The sequence below is a fragment of the Crocodylus porosus genome, unplaced genomic scaffold, assembly GCF_001723895.1.
Source record: "Crocodylus porosus isolate Cpor-Errol unplaced genomic scaffold, CroPor_comp1, whole genome shotgun sequence".
In the NCBI taxonomy this organism is placed as follows: domain Eukaryota; kingdom Metazoa; phylum Chordata; order Crocodylia; family Crocodylidae; genus Crocodylus; species Crocodylus porosus.
Window position 1 is genome coordinate 100,312,263 of NW_017728943.1, and position 21,825 is coordinate 100,334,087.

General features: G+C 43.7%; 1 protein-coding gene across 2 annotated transcripts in view; it reads right to left on the bottom strand.

Annotated features, from left to right (window-relative positions):
- The window catches only part of DISC1 (disrupted in schizophrenia 1), a 373,039-nt gene that overhangs the window by 237,197 nt on the left and 114,017 nt on the right, over nucleotides 1-21,825 (bottom strand). For both annotated transcript variants that reach the window (XM_019549864.1, XM_019549863.1), the window contains exon 6: nucleotides 20,049-20,284. In XM_019549864.1, the coding sequence (XP_019405409.1) occupies nucleotides 20,049-20,284 (236 nt within the window). The remainder of the gene's footprint in view (nucleotides 1-20,048; nucleotides 20,285-21,825) is intronic.

Below are 21,825 nucleotides of genomic sequence, written 5' to 3' on the forward strand. Positions count from 1 at the left end.
TTATATAAAGATGGTTTTAATTTAAGATGTGTTAAAGCTCAAAGATATAATCATGGAATAGGGAACATAACTTCTAATTATATACTGTTTGAGACAATATATTCATGTAACTTTTTACAAGTTTATAAATAGGTCGCAACAAACCAAACCATGGACAGTCTTATGGGTTTCCCAGAGGCTCCTCTACAGACTAGTAAAGGTTAAACAAAACCACTCTACCCAATGGGACTCAGCGCTTAGTCTAGAAGATCCATTAAACATCTCTGTGGTGCTTAGTTTCAGTTCTCAAACAGTGGATTTTTGTCTCCAGAGATCATTGGCAGACAAGGTTCTTTGGGTAAATGATCTTTTATTACACCAACTAAATAGTTAGAAACACTGTTTTTTGCAAGTTTGGGGGCACAAATGCCATTCTTCAGGCATAAGGAGAGGTTTTTTTTTAGAGATAACAACCTTGTTAACAGCAATATATGGAGGTGAGAGATAACAGACCTGATTACCTACCCATCAGCCCTATTCAGTGACGTACTGTGGGTCTCTGGTGCCCGGGGCCAATGCTTGCATTTGTCCCCCCTCTCTCCCTATCCATGGCCGATCGCTGAGAGGGGATAGAGGGTCCCCCAGCAGCCCAGAAATGCTGGCGATGAAATCAGAAGTGCTGCCAGTCCCTGTCCCCCCACAATCAGTACACCACGGGGCCTATTGTCTCCCTGCAAGTTTATGTACACACAGTCAAGCCCTTACCTTTCTCTAAAAGTGCAAAGTTTCAAGAAGTTAAATGAATAAAGGATATCAAACAACAAGGATGTACTTTTTGTAGAAAACAATGATTCAATCAAGGCTTCCTGACCAGTTATTTAAATTGTGATTTAAATCAAATCTGCCCTGGCAGTGGGATCCTGGGATCACCAGCAGCAGGGCTCACAGCCATGGCAGCACATGGTGCACCCCACAGCTGGGAGCCCTGTCAGATACAGGGGCACACTTGGCCACACATTCAATTAATAGTATGATAAGAACAAGCCACAAAATTATTCCACATTTTTTGTGGAATAACTTTGTGTCTTATTCCTTGTTTTATCATGCCATTAAGGCCAGAGACAGAAATTATACATAAACTGGTATAAGTGATTGGGAACTGGTTCAAACGTGTACCACAACAGAAGTTCAGTGCACATAAGCCAGTTTCAAAATGGCAAAAAACAGTTTAAGATAAACCTGGATGGATGTAGTATCAGACTTAACCCATTTAGATTAAGTCAGTTTACTGAACTTCTGTCCAGATCCCCTCCAGGTTCAAGTTAACTCACAGTGCCCCAGCATCCCAGGATGCTTTGTACCTCCCCCACAAACCCCACTCCCTCATAGGGTGGGTAGGCTAGCCTTGGCCTAAGCTGTCTGCTCCAGCCCAGCAGGGAGGCATGCTCTAGTGCCCCCTAGCTTTTGGCCTGGGCCACTGCAGGCATGTGGCTGCATTTCTGGAATCAAAAGTTAATGTCTGTTCACTAGCTTATCAGTTCAATCTATGCAGCTCAGACTAACCTTCAAAGAGTTAATTGATTCAGCCTCAGGCTTTTTGGCTGCTGTACTTGGCCTAATTGACTGAACATGTGGCTAGGTCACAACTTAAGGCATGATAAACTGGTTAATCATGTCATAAATGTAACATGTAGATGGGGCCTGTATTATCTTAGAAGCTCAATTACTCCTTCTGTTTGGGAAGAAAGGCAAATATCTTTATAGGGGTCTTTAATTTAATAATAAGCTCCAAATGAACTGGTTGGCCCATAATTATCATGTATAACCTCACCCTTCTATGGCAGAACAACTCATAAGGAACTTGATTGCTTGCCAGCTGGTGCTCATACAAAGCCTCTATAGCCTATCAGCTGATTATTAAAAAACTTTTTGATATCTAAACAGAATAACTCTAATGCAGAGAATGTAACGCTGTTACCCAGCTGATGGAAGGACTAGAATAAGACAAAACTGAAGAACATATTTAGCTGACAATGTAGCATGGGCGACTGGTAGGGCATGCACGTGCCCCCCCGATGGCCAACACTGATGCTGTCAGTAGGGCTGGTGCCCCCCCTGGCAGCTGCCACCAGCAGTGTCTTCTGCAGGTGCCCCCCCAGATTTATGAGGCACCAGTCACTCATGCAATGTAGGGAAGGAAGAATCTTGGCATTTATGCAACTGTCAGAAATCTATACTTGGCATGTAATTTCTTCAGCTCATGTAAATAGCCATATAGTTTTTAAATTTAAAGCGCCAGCAACAGACATAGGCACATTCTGAGAGTTTAAATAAGGATATAGGAAAATAAAACCAGCAAAGATTTGCAGAATATATTTGGAAGCTACACTTTATACCCACTAGATCAGGCTAAGAAAAAACAAGGCAAGGAATTAGGTTTACTAGATTATGAATGAAATAATATGCCAGTGAACACATATGAGTCAGCCACAAAATTACAGGACATGGGAATACTTGCTATTTATAATATGGGCCTGACTTAATACTTAAGAGCAAGCTGTGGGAAAACTTTAAAGAACCAAATGTTTTAGTATATTCGGGCAAACCAGTGCTCTGTTAACACCTTTTAAAACTCACATCTTAAAGGAACACATAAAAAATAAAAAATGTTTTGGGTGCATGCTGAGTTGAGTTGAGAAATCACCAAAAAATATTTTGCGCTATGTTTGATGGAGGTCCCTAAAAGATGATGATGCATTTGAAATCAAGGGAGAAGATGGTGCAGACAATCTGGTTTATGTTTCTTGCCTAGCTACATACTTCCTGTGGGACCTTTAGATGCTACCAAACACCATGATGTAGCAGTGGATACTTAACAGATCTTATATTGATTATTTTGAGTAACTTCTCAATCATTCTGTTGCATGAGGAATGCACCTGGCCCTGCACATATGAAGACTAAAAAAAAATAATATGAGGAGAACCACATTCCAGTAATGAAAGCCTATTTCCGATTTTCTTTTCTCCGATTTTGTCTGCAATCTCATATTTACATGTTAAAGTATTGTGTGCAGAAGTTTAGCATACTAAGGAAAAAAACACTGAGACCAAATAATAGAAAGCCAATACAAGATAATCTCCTTATTCTTGAGATTCATAAATGAATTAGCCTTTTCTATCTGTGTGATTACATGAAGTAATGAAATACACATATACTATTGTGGTAAAAGACTTCTACAGAATGTAAATTAAAGTAAACAGGAAGTGAATATTCTGAAGGATGTCAGGCTCAGATATACAGCAATGCATCCACATCTGTCTATCTAGAGATAGACTGATCAATCATCATTGGCAGCCATTGGTCTTGGGAGACCACAGAGATTGTGCCGTTGGTGCGCTACTGGGTACCACCACCGCTTCTTGAATAGCTGAAGAGTTCTACACGTGACTAGCAGATCTCTCTCTCTCTCTCACTCTGTGTGTGTGTGTGTGTGTGTGTGTGTGTGTGTGTGTGTGTGTGTTCTGAATCCTACACAACAAACTTCTTCACTAGTGTAGACATGCAGAAAGTAGAGGCTTCTCTCTAAACTGATGTAGGCCTAAAGAGACTAAAGAAACAAGAGCACTTTATAACAGCAAAAGTCTACCTTTGTATCACCATCACTTAAAAGGATCACCTGTTTCCTACTCTTCCACTCACCTTATATCTGCTTGTAAATTAAAACATTTAAATAAAACAAAAACCCTGGCCACATAACAAAAAAATGGTACCAGACATTACCAGATTCATTTCCTTGAACATTAGATATCCTATCTTTGTTCTTTTTTAGATAACAAATTCTGTGAGGTAGCACTGCTTCTTTCTCCATGTTAATGTAAAAACCATTGAGCACAACAAAGACAGTCCTCAGCAGGGCCTTGGGTATTTTTACTGTAACATTCATGTACAGAAAGTAATGGGGATCTGGTAAAGATGGCCTAAATTGACAAGCAGATATATCATATTTTCTAGTATACAATGCATACTTTTTCCTCAAAATCAGCCAAAATTGGACTGTATGTATTAAGTGGGAAGCTGATATTCTGTCTGGGATAGAAGCACCCTGCCTTGATTCCTGCTTTGCAGTGCAGCAGCTGTGGTATTCCTGTTCAGGAACCTGAAGGAGTCAATTGATTTAATGGCTCATTGTTCTCTACACCAGAGGTGTTAATGACTCTCTCTCCTTTTTAATGGTCTTGATGTTCCATTCATAGAGCTAACTTCAAGGTAATTTTGCTATCTGCTGCTCCTGATCTCCCTCTTCCTTTTTCCACAGTCTAAGCAGAAACAAGAGGCTGAGTCAGCTGGAGATTAGGCTCTGTTCCTTCTCTATGCAATTAGAACTCTGGAAAAATCTTTTTCATCTTAATTCTGTGTTTCAGAAGCAAGGTGCATACTATATTGTAGGGTATGTCATATGTATGAAATATGGTATATTAGATTTGGAATTAGATAAAATGACTGCAATTCCATATTTTTTGTGCAACAACTAGGTGGATGACTTTTCTCTTACGCAAGCCAGAGATCATCTTGTATGCAAATTACTGCTTTGGATTCCTTCTTACTGCCATGGTTTGGGGATGGTTTCATAATCTTAGCATCAGTCTGAAAAAGGGAGAGTGGGGAAAAGAGGAGGGAGGAACTGTCTTCTGTCAGATTTTTATTTTCTCAGGTAAATAGTCTTCCCAGATTTCACCCTTTATGCAAATTTGCCTCCTGGCAGCACAATTGATAGAGCATAAACAGCTAAAAGAACTAGGCTTATTTCAGGGACAGGCAATTATTTCGGCTGGAGGGCCACTTACCAAGTTTTGGCAAGCTGTTGAGGGCTTCGTGAGTAACCCCACCCCTTGACAGTACCTCGCCATCTTGGGACCAGAAGTCCCAACCCCTAACACCTGACTTTTGCCACCAGAAGTCCCTACCCTTGCCCCCCAGAAGTACTCCTTTTAGCAAGTTTCCCATCTTGGAACCAGAAAAATACCAAATTATATTCTAAAATTCAAACATCCATTAAACATTCACTAATTTGATTTCAAAAAATATTTTGCCCTGATTTACATGAGTTTGTGTAGTGTACATAGAGGTGACTGTATAATAGTTTAAAGTGAAGTCTTACTCTTGTATATTGTGAGGGGTATGGGGGTGTAGGTGAATGGGTATAGGTTTGTGGGGGGAGTGGGAATGTGCGGTGCGGGGGAGGGTATGGGTTTGTGTGGAAATGGATAGGTGTGGAGGGTGAGGCTGTGTATGTGGGGTGAGGGAGCACATGGGGGTATGGGTATGTGTGTTTTGTAGGGGGCTGAGAGTATATGGGGGAAGGGTTGGTGGGAAGGGATGTGGCATGTATGGAGAAGAGGGTGGCTGAGGTGTGTGAGGGGTGTAGGTGTGGGGTTTGTGTGTATGACAGTGTGAGGGGGGTGTGGGTATATGTGTATGGTGGAATATGCATGTGGGACTCACCCTAGGAACATGCACATGCACACACACACACACACACACACACACTCTCTTTTCCCCTACTTCATTGCCCACAGTCCCTGCTTCAGCAGGCACAGCACCTGACATCGCTTCTCCAACCCCAGGCTCCATGTTGCTGCTGCTCCTGGCTCCGGGGCACCAGCACGGGTCCCATGCTCCCGCTCCCTGCCACTTCCCCTTCCTATCTGCTACCACTGTCCTTCTCCTGCCACTTTTCTACTTTCCCACTTGCTGCCACTGCTTCCCCTGCCTGCCCACCACTTTGGCACTATGTCCCAGCTGCACGGCCCAGACTGCAGGATGCAGCAGGAGCTGATCCAGCCCAGCCAGCACCACACAGAAACAGCTGAGAATAGCAGGTGAGTCCTGTGGTCTAAATCTGGAGAGAACTTCAGGTGACCATGACAGTGACCAACAGGTCTTGGTTTGCCCCTAAGCTGGAAACAAACTTCAGTACCCATTATGGCAACCTATGGACCTTCGCACAATGAGGAAAAGACAGGTCATTGCAGGCACAGTTAAAACAAACTGATCAAAATAAGTTCTTGATGACACATAATAGTGCTACTAGTTGTATTTAGGAGCACTGTAATCATTTTATTTCAGCTCGTTTCACATCATTTAGACCAGGGATGAATAAAATGGTGGATCTAGCTAGTGGCCGGATTCCATTTCCCAGCAGCCCCTGCCTGTGTTGCTGTGGCTGGATTTCATGGAGACCTCAATAGCCATGAATGACTGGTGATTCCCGAGACTTTGGGGCACCATTTGTAGGCAGCAGTGGGGATTGCCTGTGGATGCCCGCAGATGCCAGAGGTGGTGTCAGCAGCGATGAGTAGCAAGCAGCGAGGCGGGACCACCTGCAGAGGCCAGCAGCAGTGTCAGCAGCAGGGGGTGGTGAGCAGGGACTGCCCTCAAACACCAGCAGCTGCATCGGGGTCGGGGGGGGTGGCAAGCAGCAACTGCCTGCAGAAGCCAGTAGCGGCTTCAGAGGTGGCCAATCTCAGGGGGGGCACATGCCCCCGCTATGCGTCACCTATGCCAACAGTAGTGATGCCATGACAGCGTAAGGCCAGGTTTTCCACGGAGACTGGCCCCAACAACACTGTCAGGGCACATGGCTGGACAGGTAGTTGCTCCAGGGCTGGAGCTGGGATCTTGTAGTGGTGACAGCATGGTCCGGAGCTGGGGCAGAGCCACAATTGCAGCTCTGCCCTGGCTCTGGACCACACTGTCACCACTGCAAAAATCACTGCTTCCAACCAGTACTGCTGGGGCTGGTCTCCATGGAGACCCAAGTCCTGCACTGTCACAGCCACACTGCTCCTGAGGTCTCCATAGAAACCATCTGCAGTGATGCGAGTAGGGGCTGCTGGGAAATGGAGTCTACTTCAGGCTGGACTTTGCAAGCCCAATTTAGACTGACATTTCTCTGAAACAGAGAACATTGTACAATGCTATGATATGCTTTAAAAGTGAAATCACATCAGTGTCATCAGATGCACTACAAAACCCTCACTCAAGATCTGGAATTGCTTTTTGTAGGAGCAAGAAGGTAGGGCAATCCACGCTCACCTCTTGCCATGGAGTCCAGCCCAGTGCTGATCTCAACTAGGCTAGGAAAGGCAGGGCTTTATAAGATGGACAAGAGAGGCAATATTTAATGCTTGCTTATGTGGACCCAGTGGCCCTGAACCCCAGAGTAGAAGATACAAATGAACAACAGGAAGAACAGCTTGATTAGGGCCGTGCAGGAACTTTTTTCATTTGCCTCTATGTTCCATGGGTAAGTGCTATCTCTCAGCCCCTACAGGCTTTCACACAGAGCTAGATTAATCAGGCCATGTGAGTAATTGGGAAAGAACATCAGTTTTACTCTGAGAGGCAGCTTCCTCACTTCTATGATGCTGTAGGGCAGTAGGTAATTAAGTCTTAGCTGTGGTAGCTGTTGGGAGATGGCATTTGCTCCCCTTATACTTCTGCTTCAACCCAATTCTCCTTTTTTTGGGGGGGGAGGGGAGACTGGAAAGCTGTTTGTTTCAGATATTTCCTGTTTTACTCAGGAGCAGTTTCTTAGTCCTCTTTTTATTGTTGCTCTTTTGCATGGCTATGTGACATTCCATATGAGAAGAGATTGGAAAGATTCAAGTAATTCATCTTAGAAAGGAGATAAATAAGAGGGAACACAGGTAAAGGTGTACAAAATAAGAAATGGTACAGAGTCAATAGGTCAGAAAGTTTTATTCACCCTCTCTTACAAATAGGGCACAAGAGAAGTGTATAAGTCTTAGCCACACATGCTTGCATAACCACTGAAGCACAGTGGCCTCAGCAATAAAGAAACTAACAACTATGTATCTATCAGAGACTAGATGGCAGGAATGAAGAAATTCTGGACATGTCCACTGGGACAAATCCCTACTTTTAAAAAAACTACCATCAGATATTTGATGGCAATACAAAGAATGCAGTGATATCAATTAAGGTTTCATGTAAGAAACCTCTGTACAGTAAAATGAATAAAACTCTTACCTGCAAAGGAAAGATAAGACTGAGCACACCCTTCTGAAAGGAAAAGAAAGTGCCAGGACATCATAACAACCCACTGGAATGGAATGGGTTATAGTGCCAAAGCCTGCTCATTGGTCTTCTAATCTTACTAGCACTTGGGTTTGTTTCATAAAAGGCAAAAATGATTTTCCTTTGAAAATCTGCAGGAAGGATAAATGTACATATTCAAGTATACATTGTTTTGGTTTTGTCCAGACATAATAGACTCCTCCCACATTATCAGCTTAATGCAGCACTGGGAGCTCAGGGCTAGGGACAAAAGTTACACATAAATTGGTTTAAGTCATCAGAAACTGGTTTAGACCTGTAACAGAACAGAAGTGCAGTGCACCTCTACACAGTTTCTAGGGCTAAGGTCAGACATTCAAAAAGTCTGAGCTGGAATTAATTCAATCTTTACAGGTTAGTCAACCTGATTAGGCTGAACTGGTTTGAAACTGGACAGACACTGTCTCTGGACTGAGGAAATTCAAGCACATGCCTGCAGTGGCTCAAGCTAGAAGCTGGGGGATGCTAGAGCAGCCCTCCCTTCCTTTCTGCAGTGAGTTGAGCCAGGCCCTAGCAGGACTCTCTCATTAGAGATGTCTGCCTGCATAGTACCAGGCTTTTCCCTGCTGGCTGCAGTGTTGCCAGCCCCTAGACCTAGGCTAGCACTCTGAAGCAAGGAGCAGTGTGCAGTGCATGCATCTGTTGATGATACGGAGCTTTTCAATGTCCCTCCCTGCTTCGTCATGTGGTCTGCAGCAAACTGAAAGGTGAGCAAGCTAGCCGGGGCAGGGGGGGGGCTGGTAACATTCTTTATCACCTGATTAGCAAAACAATAGCCTTTCTTCACATAACTTCAAACTTCTTAAACAGCTTACAGGCTGACCTGTTGATTAGCTCCAAAAGCCCTAAGCAATCATTGTTCTGTCTGCCTATCCCAGTGAAATTGGAGAGAGACGTGCACACACACAGACACCTCTTGGCATTAGCTAGCATACGACATGCTGGCTGTGGTCCCTGCTGTGACAGAGAGGAGGAAGGGATTTCTGATTAAGCAGTGAGTGGTGAGAAGAGGGGGAGAGGGGGACACAAGGAAGCCAGCAGACCCTGCTGTGCCTGCAAGTCTGTGTCAAGCTGCAGCCACGGAACAGAAGGGAGGGGCCAGATCTGCTGTGGAGCCCAGCCCAGAGAACATGCCGGAAAGCTGGGGGGCTCTGATTTAACTTAAACCAGCACAGGGTCTGGGACAGATATTGCATAAACGGGTTTGAGCCAGATCAGTTAAGTCTGATTCAACATTCAACCAGGTTTTGTATCTAACCAGTTTCAGCCATTTTCAAACTGGTTTCTGTGCACTGAACATCTATTCTGTTTTAGCTTTAAACCAGTTTCTGATCACTTAAACCAGTTTATGTGTAATGTCTGTCCCTAGCCAAAATGGCTGAAACTGGTTTAAGATAAACCTGGTTGAATGTAGTATCAAACTTAACTGATTTGTGTCAAACTGGTTTATGGAACTTCTGTCCCAGACCCCTTCCTGGTTTAAGTTAAATCAGAGTATCCCAGCATGCTTTCCAGCCCTGGGCTGGCTATGCTGTCTCTTTTAGAGAACAGGGCTGGCCCTGCCTCTCTACTCCCCAGCTGGAGCAGTGTGGGATGGCTGACAAGTAGGGGGGAATGCAGTACATTCTGCAGGGGGGACTGCCCCCCAGGCAAACACTGGCTGCGGTCTGAGACCAGGGATGGGGGTTAAAACACCCCTTCCCCCGCTCAAACTTACTGCTGGCTGCAACTGTAGACTACATATCCAAGAGACACCTGGAAGCAGGAAGAGGAAGTGATGAGCAAACCTACAAAGTCTTGCTGCTGTAATTCTGGACTGCAAATCCCAGAGATCTCAGGAGCAGCAAGAAGAGGAAGTGAACACAGCTCTAGTGCCCTCCGGCTTCTGGCCTGAGCCACTGCAGGCATGTGGCTGCATTTCCTGAATGAAAGGTAAATGTCTGTTAACTTTTGTTTCAATTTAATCTGTGCAGTTTAGACTAACCTGCAAATATTGAATCGATTCAGCTTCAGGCTTTTTGACTGTCTGTACCTAACCCAGGTGAACAGGCAAGACTCCAGAGCAGGTGACAGTAGAGTACGGCATGAGCAGAAATGGTGTGCAGCACTGAATATCCCTCCATGCTCTCTCCTTTGCTCCATGTGCAGACCCCTCAAAAGAAACATTACACGAGGGTGCTGGGGTGTGAGGTATGAGGTGATAAGCACATAAGCCAGGCTCAAGCCTCACCCTACTGCCCAGCCTCTCTGCAAGGAGGTAAGCATTGTAATACATAAATTAGATTTTTTGACATTGGGTGCCACTCCATTCACGAAAGTTATGGAGGGCTGCCTCAACTCTGAAAAGGTTGAGACCACTGCTGTACACCAGCGGTCTCCAAAGTTGGGTGCGTGCACCCCAGGGGGTGCGCGAGACGATCCCAGGGGGTGCGTGAAGAAAATATTAAAACTTGTATTATTATTTTTTATCTAAAAAAATAAGAAAGAAATTAAGCTTTACTAATATTTAATATACAGATTGACACTGGCACCCTCACTCCATCCGTATGTCAGACGGTCATGTCATGTACGGTACGTGAGGTATCCTGAGGGAAGAAGTGTCCGTTCGTATTGCAGTTTGTGTGTGCCCGGCTAAGTGGATTTACAGATTATATTATCTAGTTTTAACTAATCTAATCCTCACAAAATGGATAAATGGCTCTAAAAGATTCCTGCAAAGAAACCGCGGATTGAAGATAATACTAATAATGCAAGCACAAGCGAACAACAAGAAAATGGCAGAGCTGACACTTCTCCTACTCCTAGTACAAGCTCTTTGTCAGCCACATTATGAGGTAAAAACAATGACTATTTAATTTCTATTTTTTGTGTATGTTTTATAATGTACATAATATATTAGTACAGTAGTACATGTATATAATTTATAAATAAATAAATACATATAAATTGGGGAAAGTACTCAAAAATTTTTTACTGATGGGGTGCTCAAATATAAATATACATATATTGGAGGTGCGTGCTCAAAAATTTTTTACTGATAGGGGTACACAATCAAAAAAGTTTGGAGACCACTGCTCTACACTGTATTCCCCACAACAGAAACTGACTTTTCTTATGAATCCGCTTTCTCTTCCAAGCTCCTGCTACTCGCACTGCCCCGGCCACACATGCTCCCTTTATCTCCAAAAAACAGAGCAGATAAGTGGATTCCTCAAGACATATACATGTGTACTTAACAGAAATAATAAGGTAACATTAAAAACCCTTCACATTTTCACAGCATATTGTCTCAAGCAATAGCCATCCTATCAAAAGGGTAAGGGTAGAGTTAACTATCTTCTCTAACTGCAACTCTGTAAAGCTGACAGTCTTTTTTTAACATAAATGTGGCCCAACCATGACTGCACACAGGCTTATTGGCTGCCTTCCACAGCCAAGTTCACTAGGTCAGAGCTGTATGGGGCCACACACCTGTAAAACAATAAACCATGTGCAGAGCAGAATTCTCTAGTGATAAATGAGCATGGTCCACCTTGAATGGAAATTTTACTTTTCATATTGCATGTGTGCATGCATGTGTGTGTGTGTGCTCATGCACATATGTCAACTGCTCCACTCTTGCTCCCTACCGACCTCAAATAAATCAACTTCTCTAAAAATACAATCTTTTTGCTCAATCAATATTTGTCCTCAACTGAGATCACCAAATGGTTCAACATATTCTAGGTAATAAGATTTTTACCCCCTGAGCATATGCACTTCTTTGAATTAATCTTGGTCAAATAAGCTCCAGGCAGATTGGACTGATTTCACAAAACTTCAAATTCAGTTCCTGGTGCCACTGGCTGTGACAATACAGCAAAAACTAACACAAGGGAACAGAGAACTTCTTTATCTTCCAAAAATCTCACAGATTCTGTAGAACAAATTTCTATTAATTAAAGATTGCTGCATTGCAAGGGTAGAAGACAAGCCAGAGTGTTCAAGAGTGCTGGTAATTATTTAATTGAATTTCTTTCTTGACCTGGTATACAACTTTTCAGACAAAAGGGCTATTAAATTTATTTCCCTATCTCCTATACAGTCACATGCCCAGTATCAAAAATTTTGAGAAAAAAGGTAGTAAATGAGACTTACCGTAAACAAAAGCAAAACAAACTTCCCTGAATTTCAGAGTGAAACAGAAAAATACAAAAAATAGTGCAAGCAGTACAGTAACAAATGATCTGTATCTTTAAAATTTGTTCTTCATTTAATAATCTGGATTGTAAAGATAAAGAAGTCTGTTTCATTACAATGTATGGTTTTTAAATTGACAGAATCCTTTCCAATTAGAAGCTGAAGCCATGCCCTTTATGCCCCTTCTGGTCACCAGCTAGAACAGAGGTAGACCTACAGGACAGATGACAAGCATTTTCATCCATGTAGCAGTGCCCCACAACAAACTGCACTCCACCTAGCCCTTCCACCCATGGGGGTGGGAGCATACTCTATTGTGCCTCACTACCACCTTTATAGGCACAAGGGCACAGCCCAGCCAACACACGGCTTCTGGGTAGGGCTGCTGTTGCCACAGTCCCCGGAGACCTGCTTCACTTCCCTGGTATCCTGCTGGCTCTGTGCAGCAGGTAGGGAAGTGACAGGGGCAGAGCTGCAGCTGGGCAGGAGCATGAAACTCATACGCAGGAGGGCACAGCATGTGGATGAGGGAGGGTGGGGATGTGGGGACCCCTCCACGCACTCCCCCCATGGCGCATAGCTCTTGCAGGCAGTGGCAGCAGCAGCAGGTGGGGCGCTTAGAGTTCAGGAGCCCAGCAGGGTGCGGCTCTAGCCAGCACTGCACATCACAGCAAGAGGCACAGACTCTACCAGGCTGTTTATATCACTGGCTTTCCCTGCCACTCACACGCAGCCGTGGCATTCTCCGGGCACAGGAGGGAAGCCCCAGCCACTGAAGTCAGCTGTCTTTCCACTGAGGCTGCACAGCAGGGGAGGGAAGCCCCAGGTTCCTTCCCTTGGGGGCAGGTAAGGCAGACAACTCCAGCACTTGGGGCTTCCCTCCCATGGCCAGTGTGCGCAAGGCTATGTGAGTGGCAAGGAGCACCGATGATAGACAGCCCAGTGGAGGTTGTGCCCCTTGCTGCAATGTTCAGTGCTCGCCGGAGCCATGCCATGCCAAGCACCTGCGCCCTGCCGGGCACCTGCACCCTGAATGCCCTGCCTGCTGCTACTGTGCCATGGGGGGGATGGTGGGGGGTTCCCCACACGACTCCATCCTCTCTTACACCCCACAAACCCCCCATATCCACACCCTTCCCCGACAACCCCCAACATATACACATAACCCAACATACCCTATTGCCTCCCCACACACAGCCACACCCCCCACAACTCCTCCACACACAGCCCCACACCCTACCACAAAACACACATACACCCCACACCCCACCACACACACCCCCACACCCCACCATATACAGCACACACATACCCACACCCCCACACCCCACCATACAAACGCACACACCCACACGCCACCATATACATGCCCCCACCACAATATACAAGCCTAAGAATTTATTTTGAGTTATTATGTAATCTCCTCTATATATAGTACACAAACACAAATCATGGCAAAATTATTTTTCATAATAAAATTAAAATATGGTATAGTAGGTGCTTGACTTTTAGTGTATGATTTGTTGTTGTTTTTTCTGGTTCTAAGATGGCAACCTCCTCCCCCGCAAAGGAGTATTTCTGGGGGCCAGGGGAGGGACTTCCAATGGCAAAGATCAGGGATTAGGAGTGGGGCATCTGGTCCCAAGATGGCGATGAGAGGATGGGGCAACCAGCAAGGGACAGGGCTACCCATGCGACCCTCAACAGTTCACCAAAACTCATTAAGTGGCCCTCCCCTCAAAATAATTGCCTGACCCTGAGATAGGTTTTCAAACAGTTTCAAAAGGACAGATCATCCTTTGACCGTTTCCTAAATCCCTCTATTAGTTGAGACTGATCATGGTGCTGTGACATAGCCAGGCTCTGACAGCTTTGCTGTATGGCTTTGGGCAATTAACCTGCCTTCTTGCTTCAATTCTTCATCTACAAAAGAAGGATAGTTATGTTTATGTGCTTCATAAGGTTTTTATAAAAAGCAGTTAGGCCCCATCCTCATGGATAAGGAGTATGAGTTTTTCAATCTTCACCCAAATCAAAAGCCTTAGCAGGATACAGGCTAATACCCATGTTGCTACCTTAGTTGGCCAAGTTTCCCCCTACCTACCAAGACTGCTTGAGACTGCATTTAATGAGATTTGAGCTTGAGAAGAATGTACCACACATAATTGCTAAGTATCAAAGATATTTACTATAAAGCCTCTGTTTTCAAATAACCCACTCCTTAGAACAGATAAACAGGGAAAAAAGGGTATTCATTTGCCTGAGAAAAATAATGCTTGAAAAGAAGAATGATAAGCTTAGAACAACATTCAATCCACATTATATTAATTAGGCATTAAACACTTGACTCTCTTCTTCAAGTACAAAAATATCTGCACAATTCTTCTTCTAACATGTTTTTCCCTTGCCCTCCAAAGTTTGCTTTATTAAGTTCCTATTGTATATTTAATAACATTTAGACCAAAGAAAGGCAAAATAATTTTTGTTTTTATAGTCAGCTGAAAGTTGCTGAATGAGTTTCATTACAGTACACATTGTTTAGAGAGCTACTTCACATCAACCCTGTATTATTCCACTGCCGAATGTAATTTACGTATGCAGCAAATAAAATCGTAAAAGGCACTTCATAACAATCCTTCATTGGCTGGCATGATGCAGTCATTAAAATAGGCATACAATATCTACATTCTGGCACCCAGCTGGCTGGCCTTTAGAGCCCAACACTGTTGAATGAGGACCATCTGTAAGTACCAATGCTGTAGTATTTATGTGCTGATTCATTCTAGTCATAAAGGGCTAAAAAATGTATTCATTGCTACATCTGACGTAATTGTGAAACAATTTAAATATTTCCTCTTAATGCTTCCTTGCATAAAATGCACATTACCAGCAAAACATTTTTCACAGCAGGAATGAAGAACTTCCACAATTATGAAGTCCAAGCTCAACAGCAGCTGATAAACTCAACTAATTTTATTCTCTTAATTGACATGCAAATTCATCCCCCCAGGAATATCAATTCAGAATAAGCTGACTGAATATAAAGGGCTTTCTCAGTTATATAAATTTTAAATGCGTTTAAGCAGTCTTAAAGTTTCTATTTATGCCGGATGCATTATTCCAGCGGTGCTCAACTTTCTGGCCTTGTTGGGCCAGTCTGCAGACTGGATTAAGTCCCTCATGCCAGGATCAGGCCCTTAAGATAGTATGTCCACTGTTTGTGATGCCATGCCCCTAATGACTTCCTTGTTACAAGATAAAGACCACAAGCTCTGGTTCTTAATGACAAAAACCTTGGCCAGGTTTATTGTCTACAAATAAGCATAGCTGTTAACACCTATAACCAGCTGGTCCATTGTGCTAGCCAGGTTATTTGCAAGCACAGTACACAGCTCTGGTAATCCTTAAGCTCAGTCCAAAGTATTAAGGATTCCTGGGCCTCTTTTTACACACTGATCAAAACCGAATCATGTTTACAGCATATACATCCTGGTTTCCACCAACATCTTCAGGTGATATCATCCATATCCTACTTCTCACCAATAAGTGCAACCTTCCCACCAGATAAAGGTATCCATTTTTCAGGTCACTCTGATCTTTGTTTTGGGATGCTGTACTGGGCTTATCAATTCACCCTCTAAAACTAACCAGCTACTTTTCCAGCACTTCTGTGCAAGCCCTCTATGGTACACCTAGTTTTGTAATCATTGGGGCCTGCTTCAGTTTACATTGTTAGCAGAGCTTTATGTGGTTTATATACATACTGATCCACTACTATACTGCTTCATGCTCCAGTGAGGCCTACACAGAGCAGTCAATGGACATTGAGTATGATCACTGTGACCATGAGTGTGACAGTGAAAAGTTGTGTCTGCTTAAAATAAATGCTTGCTAAAGCATCCTGTGACAGCTAAACCAGGCCTTCTGTTTTTTACAGCTAAGAAGTTTAGTTAAAAGCTTAAAGGAAACTGTCTGTGGTAAGGTGCTTGCTAGGCTCTGTGATGTTCAGACCAGGCATTTTGTGTAATTTGTTAATGCATTATAAAATGTACGCCATTTTATAATTAGAGTTTAATTAAAGTTCAGAACCTAGTTAAGGCCAGCTTTGTTAGCAATGGCGCAGCTGAAATTAATCATATAAGGAAAACGCAAAGGCTTGTACTGCTATTGGTTAGTCATATAAGGAAACTTTGCAGCATAAAGATTATGAGTGGCTGTAAGCCAACAGCATAGTTCAAAAGTTATAAATTTGCTAGCACATCCAGAAATCGACAGAAGGGACACGCAGCATGGTAAAAGAAGCTAACTCTAAGGAGGAGCTGTTGACCTGGATTTTGTGGGCCAGTGGATTTTAAGAAGGCCAAAGACTGAATACCAGGGTCCTTCCCAGTAACCCTTTGGACAGCGCAGATTAGGGACACCTGACTTCACTAGATTTAAGAGGCTTGTCGTATACCAGGCATCAAAGGGGAGTGCCAATAAGTTGCCGACTCAGAATTTTACTGTCTGTCATTGTTGCATTGTTATGCTTTGCATATTGTGTGTTTGTTAGATCAATAAACCTTTCTTACCTTTTACTCCTGACCACTCTCTGAATCCCGAACCCTCCCTCCACGAATGGCTGGGACACATGAGCTGCTTCACATTATTAAAACCCCAGTCTTTTTTCATGGTGCAGAAATCTGCAAGCTAACCTTTCACCTTGAATATGCAGCTTTCATTTTAGAAACACATTTTCCTCCTGCCCTTCTGAATACAAAAGTTTTCTAAGTGCCAAAGAACCACCAGGGTTTTCTCATTAGCATAAGTAGAGGGAAGCAGGCACCTCCAGCCTACGGAACGGGAATTGCTATTTTCCCACCCAAATGGCAGAAGCCCATGCTAGAAGTCTGCACCCATTGGAGCCTCACAGCCCACACCTCTGCAAGAGCTTTCGCCAAACCAATATAGCAGATGATTCTGGGACAGAGCAGAAAGATGCAAGGACAGGAGGCAAGGCAAGATAAATGCAAATACCCCTCAGCTCAGACTGCAGGAAATGGAGTATAGTAAGAATGAAGGCTTCTGAAGTTGAGATAGAAGCAGCAGAAGAGTGAGATCAAGTGAGAATTCCACTCCCACACTGCACAGAAGTGTCAGCACACAGAGGTCAGCCCAAGTCCAGTGGACCAAGTGGAGGATTTGGCCTGGTTATTTTGAAACTAAAAGTTTATTTGCAAAAATAGAATGAGAAAGAAGAAAAAATGACAGAGATGGCTGACAAAAAAAGAGTCATCTGTTATATATTTCCTGGTAATGTCCCTCATACATTTTCTCCCAAAGTGACGGCCTTGTTTCTGATATTGGTATAACATTTCAACCTGGTCAAAAAACAATTTAACTCTCTGGGAACTTAATGTCTCATTATTTAGCTAATATTTTTAAGGGTAATTTATTGATAATGCAAGAAAGAAAAATACTAAACGTGCTCCTGTTGCAACAAAAAGACTAATGGAAGGAACTAGAATCCAGACAAAGGCTCTGAAAAGTGTAGGGTGAAAACGCTGCTAAGACAAATTTCACATAATCATAAAATGGGTATGCTAGATACAGACATTCAAGAAGCCCAAGGCAGAATTGCTCTAAGTTGCACAGTTCTGTAAGTGGTGTAGTTTAGATAGGTAGCAAACAAAACACACATTCACCCTTTAGTGGGGAGAGGGGGAGAATCTTAAAACAGGTTCCACCATTCTTAAACCAGTCTGTGTGTACCAAACTTCTCTTGAGTTCATAGATGTTAGGGCTGGAAGGGGCCTTACAGATCATCAGGTCCAGCCCTGCTGCACTTGGGCAGGAAAGACGGCTGGGATCTGAGACCCCAGCAAGATGTGTGTCAAGGCACTTTTTGAAGATTGCCAGGGTTATGGGTATAAATTGGTTGTGTATGACAAACTTTTGTTCTGTTACAAGGATAGACTGGTTTCTAATCATGTATACTGGTAAAAAGTATAATGTCTGTACCTGGCCCTAGAGACTAAAACTTAATTCAGATTAGTGCTGTCCACAGTCTAAATTACAATTTCAAATAATAAAGACAAAGTTTTCCTGGGATGTTACCACATCAAGGCTAAGTACAAACAGTCAAAATGCTCAAGGCTGAATTGATTGAGTCCTTGCAGATTAGTGTAAACTGCAGAGATTTAACTGAGAAAAAACTGGATACACATTTACTTTTGATTCAGGAAATGTAGTCACGTGTCTGCAGTGGCTCACGCGAGAAGCCAGGGGGTGCTAGAGCATGGCTTTCCAGCACACAGCCAGCATGGGCTATGTGTTCACATCCTCTTCCTGCTGCCCGGAGATCTCTGGGATTTGCACTCCAGCATCACAGCAGCAGGACTCTGCAGGGCTGCTCATCACTTCCTCTTCCTGCTTCTAGGTGCCTCTGGGATTTGTAATCCACAGTCACAGCCAACAGTAAGTTTAGCAGGGCAGGGCAATTCTGTACTCAGAGGAAGGGGAATTTAACTCCCTACCCTGGCCCCAGGCCCCAGCCAGGCTTTGCCTGGGGAGGGAGGGGGCAGTCCCAGCCTCTCCCCCTGGCCCCCTCCAAATCCTTCTCTGCTGGAGCAGACAGTGCAATCCAGTCCAGGGCTGGAAAGCATGCTGGGATGCCTGGAGAACACTGCTTTAAACTTAACCAGCAAGGGACATGGGACAGAATCATACACCATTTTGACCAAATCAATTAAGTCTAATACTACATTCTACTAGGTTTATCTTAAACCAGTTTCAGCCATTTTGAAACTGGTTTATGTGTACTGAACTGCTGTTCTATTACAGGTTTAAACCAGTTTCTGATCACTTAAACAGATTTATGTGTAACTTCTGTCCCTAGCCCTAAAGCATAACCTCTCATTAACATTAATAAAACTTAACCCCAGGAAATATGAAAGAAAAAAAAGAAGGAAGAGCTTTTAGAATGTACACATTAGTATATGTTAATACATACCTAGAAACTAAAGTTATAACCAGGATTCTTTTATAAAGTCCTGGTAGTACACAAACATAAGATAACATTGTCAGAAGTTGCTTACACACTTCACAGTTGAAGTGCTGCTGATATTAATGGTTATTTAGACTTTAAAAAGCTTCAGATACTTTCGAAAATGGGAACTGGATGTCCTGCAAGTTTTATGTACTGTGTCCACAAGTTTAGCTGTATTTATATTTCGAGAAATCATCTACCTGCACACATTGATAAATGCATCCTCAAAATCTTATAAATATACCCTCCTTCCCTTCTTATAGGCAGTCCCTCATTGCATCCAGGTCTGTTTTGAATGGAAACTCTCTGAGGCAAGGAACACAGCTTTTTATTATTTGTCTGTAAATCAGGAAGAAATTAATGTTACTTACCACATAGCCATTGCTGGGGATAAAGCATATCTGTTGTTAAGTAAATCAGAATAGGTTCAAACCTAAATGAACAGATTATTCATCAAGTGCCAAGAGCCTGAAACTTTTTTTGTAGATGCATCTTAACAAGAGCACAATGAAAAGCATAAAAGAAAGAAGAGTTTGTAAAAAGTATATCTATTTATGAACAACAGCAAGATCAATCCTCATAAATTCTGAACATGTACAAATCAACCTGATCAGATGATATAAGCAGTATGATGGGGAAAGACAGCTGATAAAATGATATAGCCATAAAATTTTAAAAGGTTAATTGAAAATGTAGCAGAAAATAATTTAAACTCACAAATACCTCTTTACGGTTCCTGGGAGGTCCAAACTAAATGGAATTTGACATGATGAACCTAAAGTATCATCCAAGGCCTTGCTTATTTCTTGAAGCTCTCTCAAACTTACAAAACCAAGGCAGGCAGGCAGTTCACAGTCCTGCAACTGAATAAGCCTATCTTGAGCTTCAATTTCTCTTCTTAATTGTTGATCCCTTGCTTCTAGCACAGTCAGCCTTGCTCTGAGGTCTTCAGTTTCTTTCTGAATAGAATTGAGACCAGAATTTATTGATTAACCTTATTAAAGAAAATAACTTTGCTGCTAACAAGATGCATGTAATATAAGTCCTAGACAACAACCCGCACATCAGGACGAACGACATGCTTGGGTGGGATGGGCTTCACCTTTCCCCCAAAGGTAAGTGTGCGTTCTCTTCTAGGTTGGCGGATCTCCTCCAGCAGGCTTTAAGCTAGGCTCATTGGGGGAAGGGGAAGATGAGGGCGGAGGAAGCCTTGGACCACTAAACCAAGCAGCACCCACAAGAACTGCCCAGCCTAGACTGACAACAAGCAGAACAAATACCCAGGTAAGCAAAAGGGGCCAGGGCAGTACCGAGACTAGGGGGCTAGTGTACACATCTTCAGGGGCCTCAAATGCCTCTACACAAACTCATAGCATGGGGAACAAGCAGGAGGAATTTACCCCTCCTGCTAGCTGACACCAACCCAGACATAGTGGGGCTCACAGAAACGTGGTGGGACCCAACGCACAGCTGGGTGGTTAATGCCAAGGGCTATAGGCTGTACAGGAGGGACAGCACAGGAAGGAAAGGTAGGGGTATGGCGCTCTACATCAAGGAGGAATACAGATCCTCATCAAGTAGCACAAGGTCAGAGGAGGGGCACACAGAAGTGCTCTGGCTTAGAATACAAGGCAGTCGAGAGGAAAGGGACTTAATGGTGGGGGTCTACTACAGACCACCCAACCAAGGGGAAGGGCTAGACCAGGAATTCTTAAGTCAGCTCACAGAGGTAGTTAGGTCAAAGGACGTGGACATCATGGGTGACCTGAACTTTCCAGACATTTGCTGGGAAGAGCAGTCAGCCAGGTCTGATCACTCACGTAGGTTCCTAGCCGAAATACAGTACCTCCATCTAACCCAGGAGGTGCATAGCCCCACCAGGGGAGATGCCTTGTTGTGCTGGCCATGGGCGATGACCTGATGAGGGGGCTGCGGGTGCTCAACCACTTGGGCAACAGCAATCATTGCCTGCTGGAATTCACCATCCAGAGCAAGGTGGCAAAGGCCTGCAGCAAGGCAACAGCCCTGGACTTCAGGAGGGTGGACTTTAACGAGGTAAGGAGAATAGTCAGGGAGGCACTGAGGTCCCAGAGGGGAGGGGAGTCGGGTGTCCAAGAAGAGTGGTCGTTCCTTAAGGAGACAATCCTCCAAGCCCAAAGGGAAGTAATCCCAACACAGAACAAAGCGGGCAAGAGGGCGCAAAAGCATACAGGAATGTATCCTAGCTAAAAGGGAGGCGTACAACCAATGGAAGGGAGGGGCTATCACCAGGGAGGACTATACCTTGGTTGCTCGGGGCTGCAGGGGGGCACTCAGGAAGACCAAGGCAGAGATGGAACTGGGACTAGCTACCCGGATCAAAGACAACAAGAAGTCCTTTTTTAAATACATAGCGGGTAAAAAGAAGGTATTGGGTAATGTGGGGCCTCTGCAAGACACACTAGGAAATCTGGTCGTCACACCAGACAACAAAGCTAACCTATTTAATGATTTCTTTACC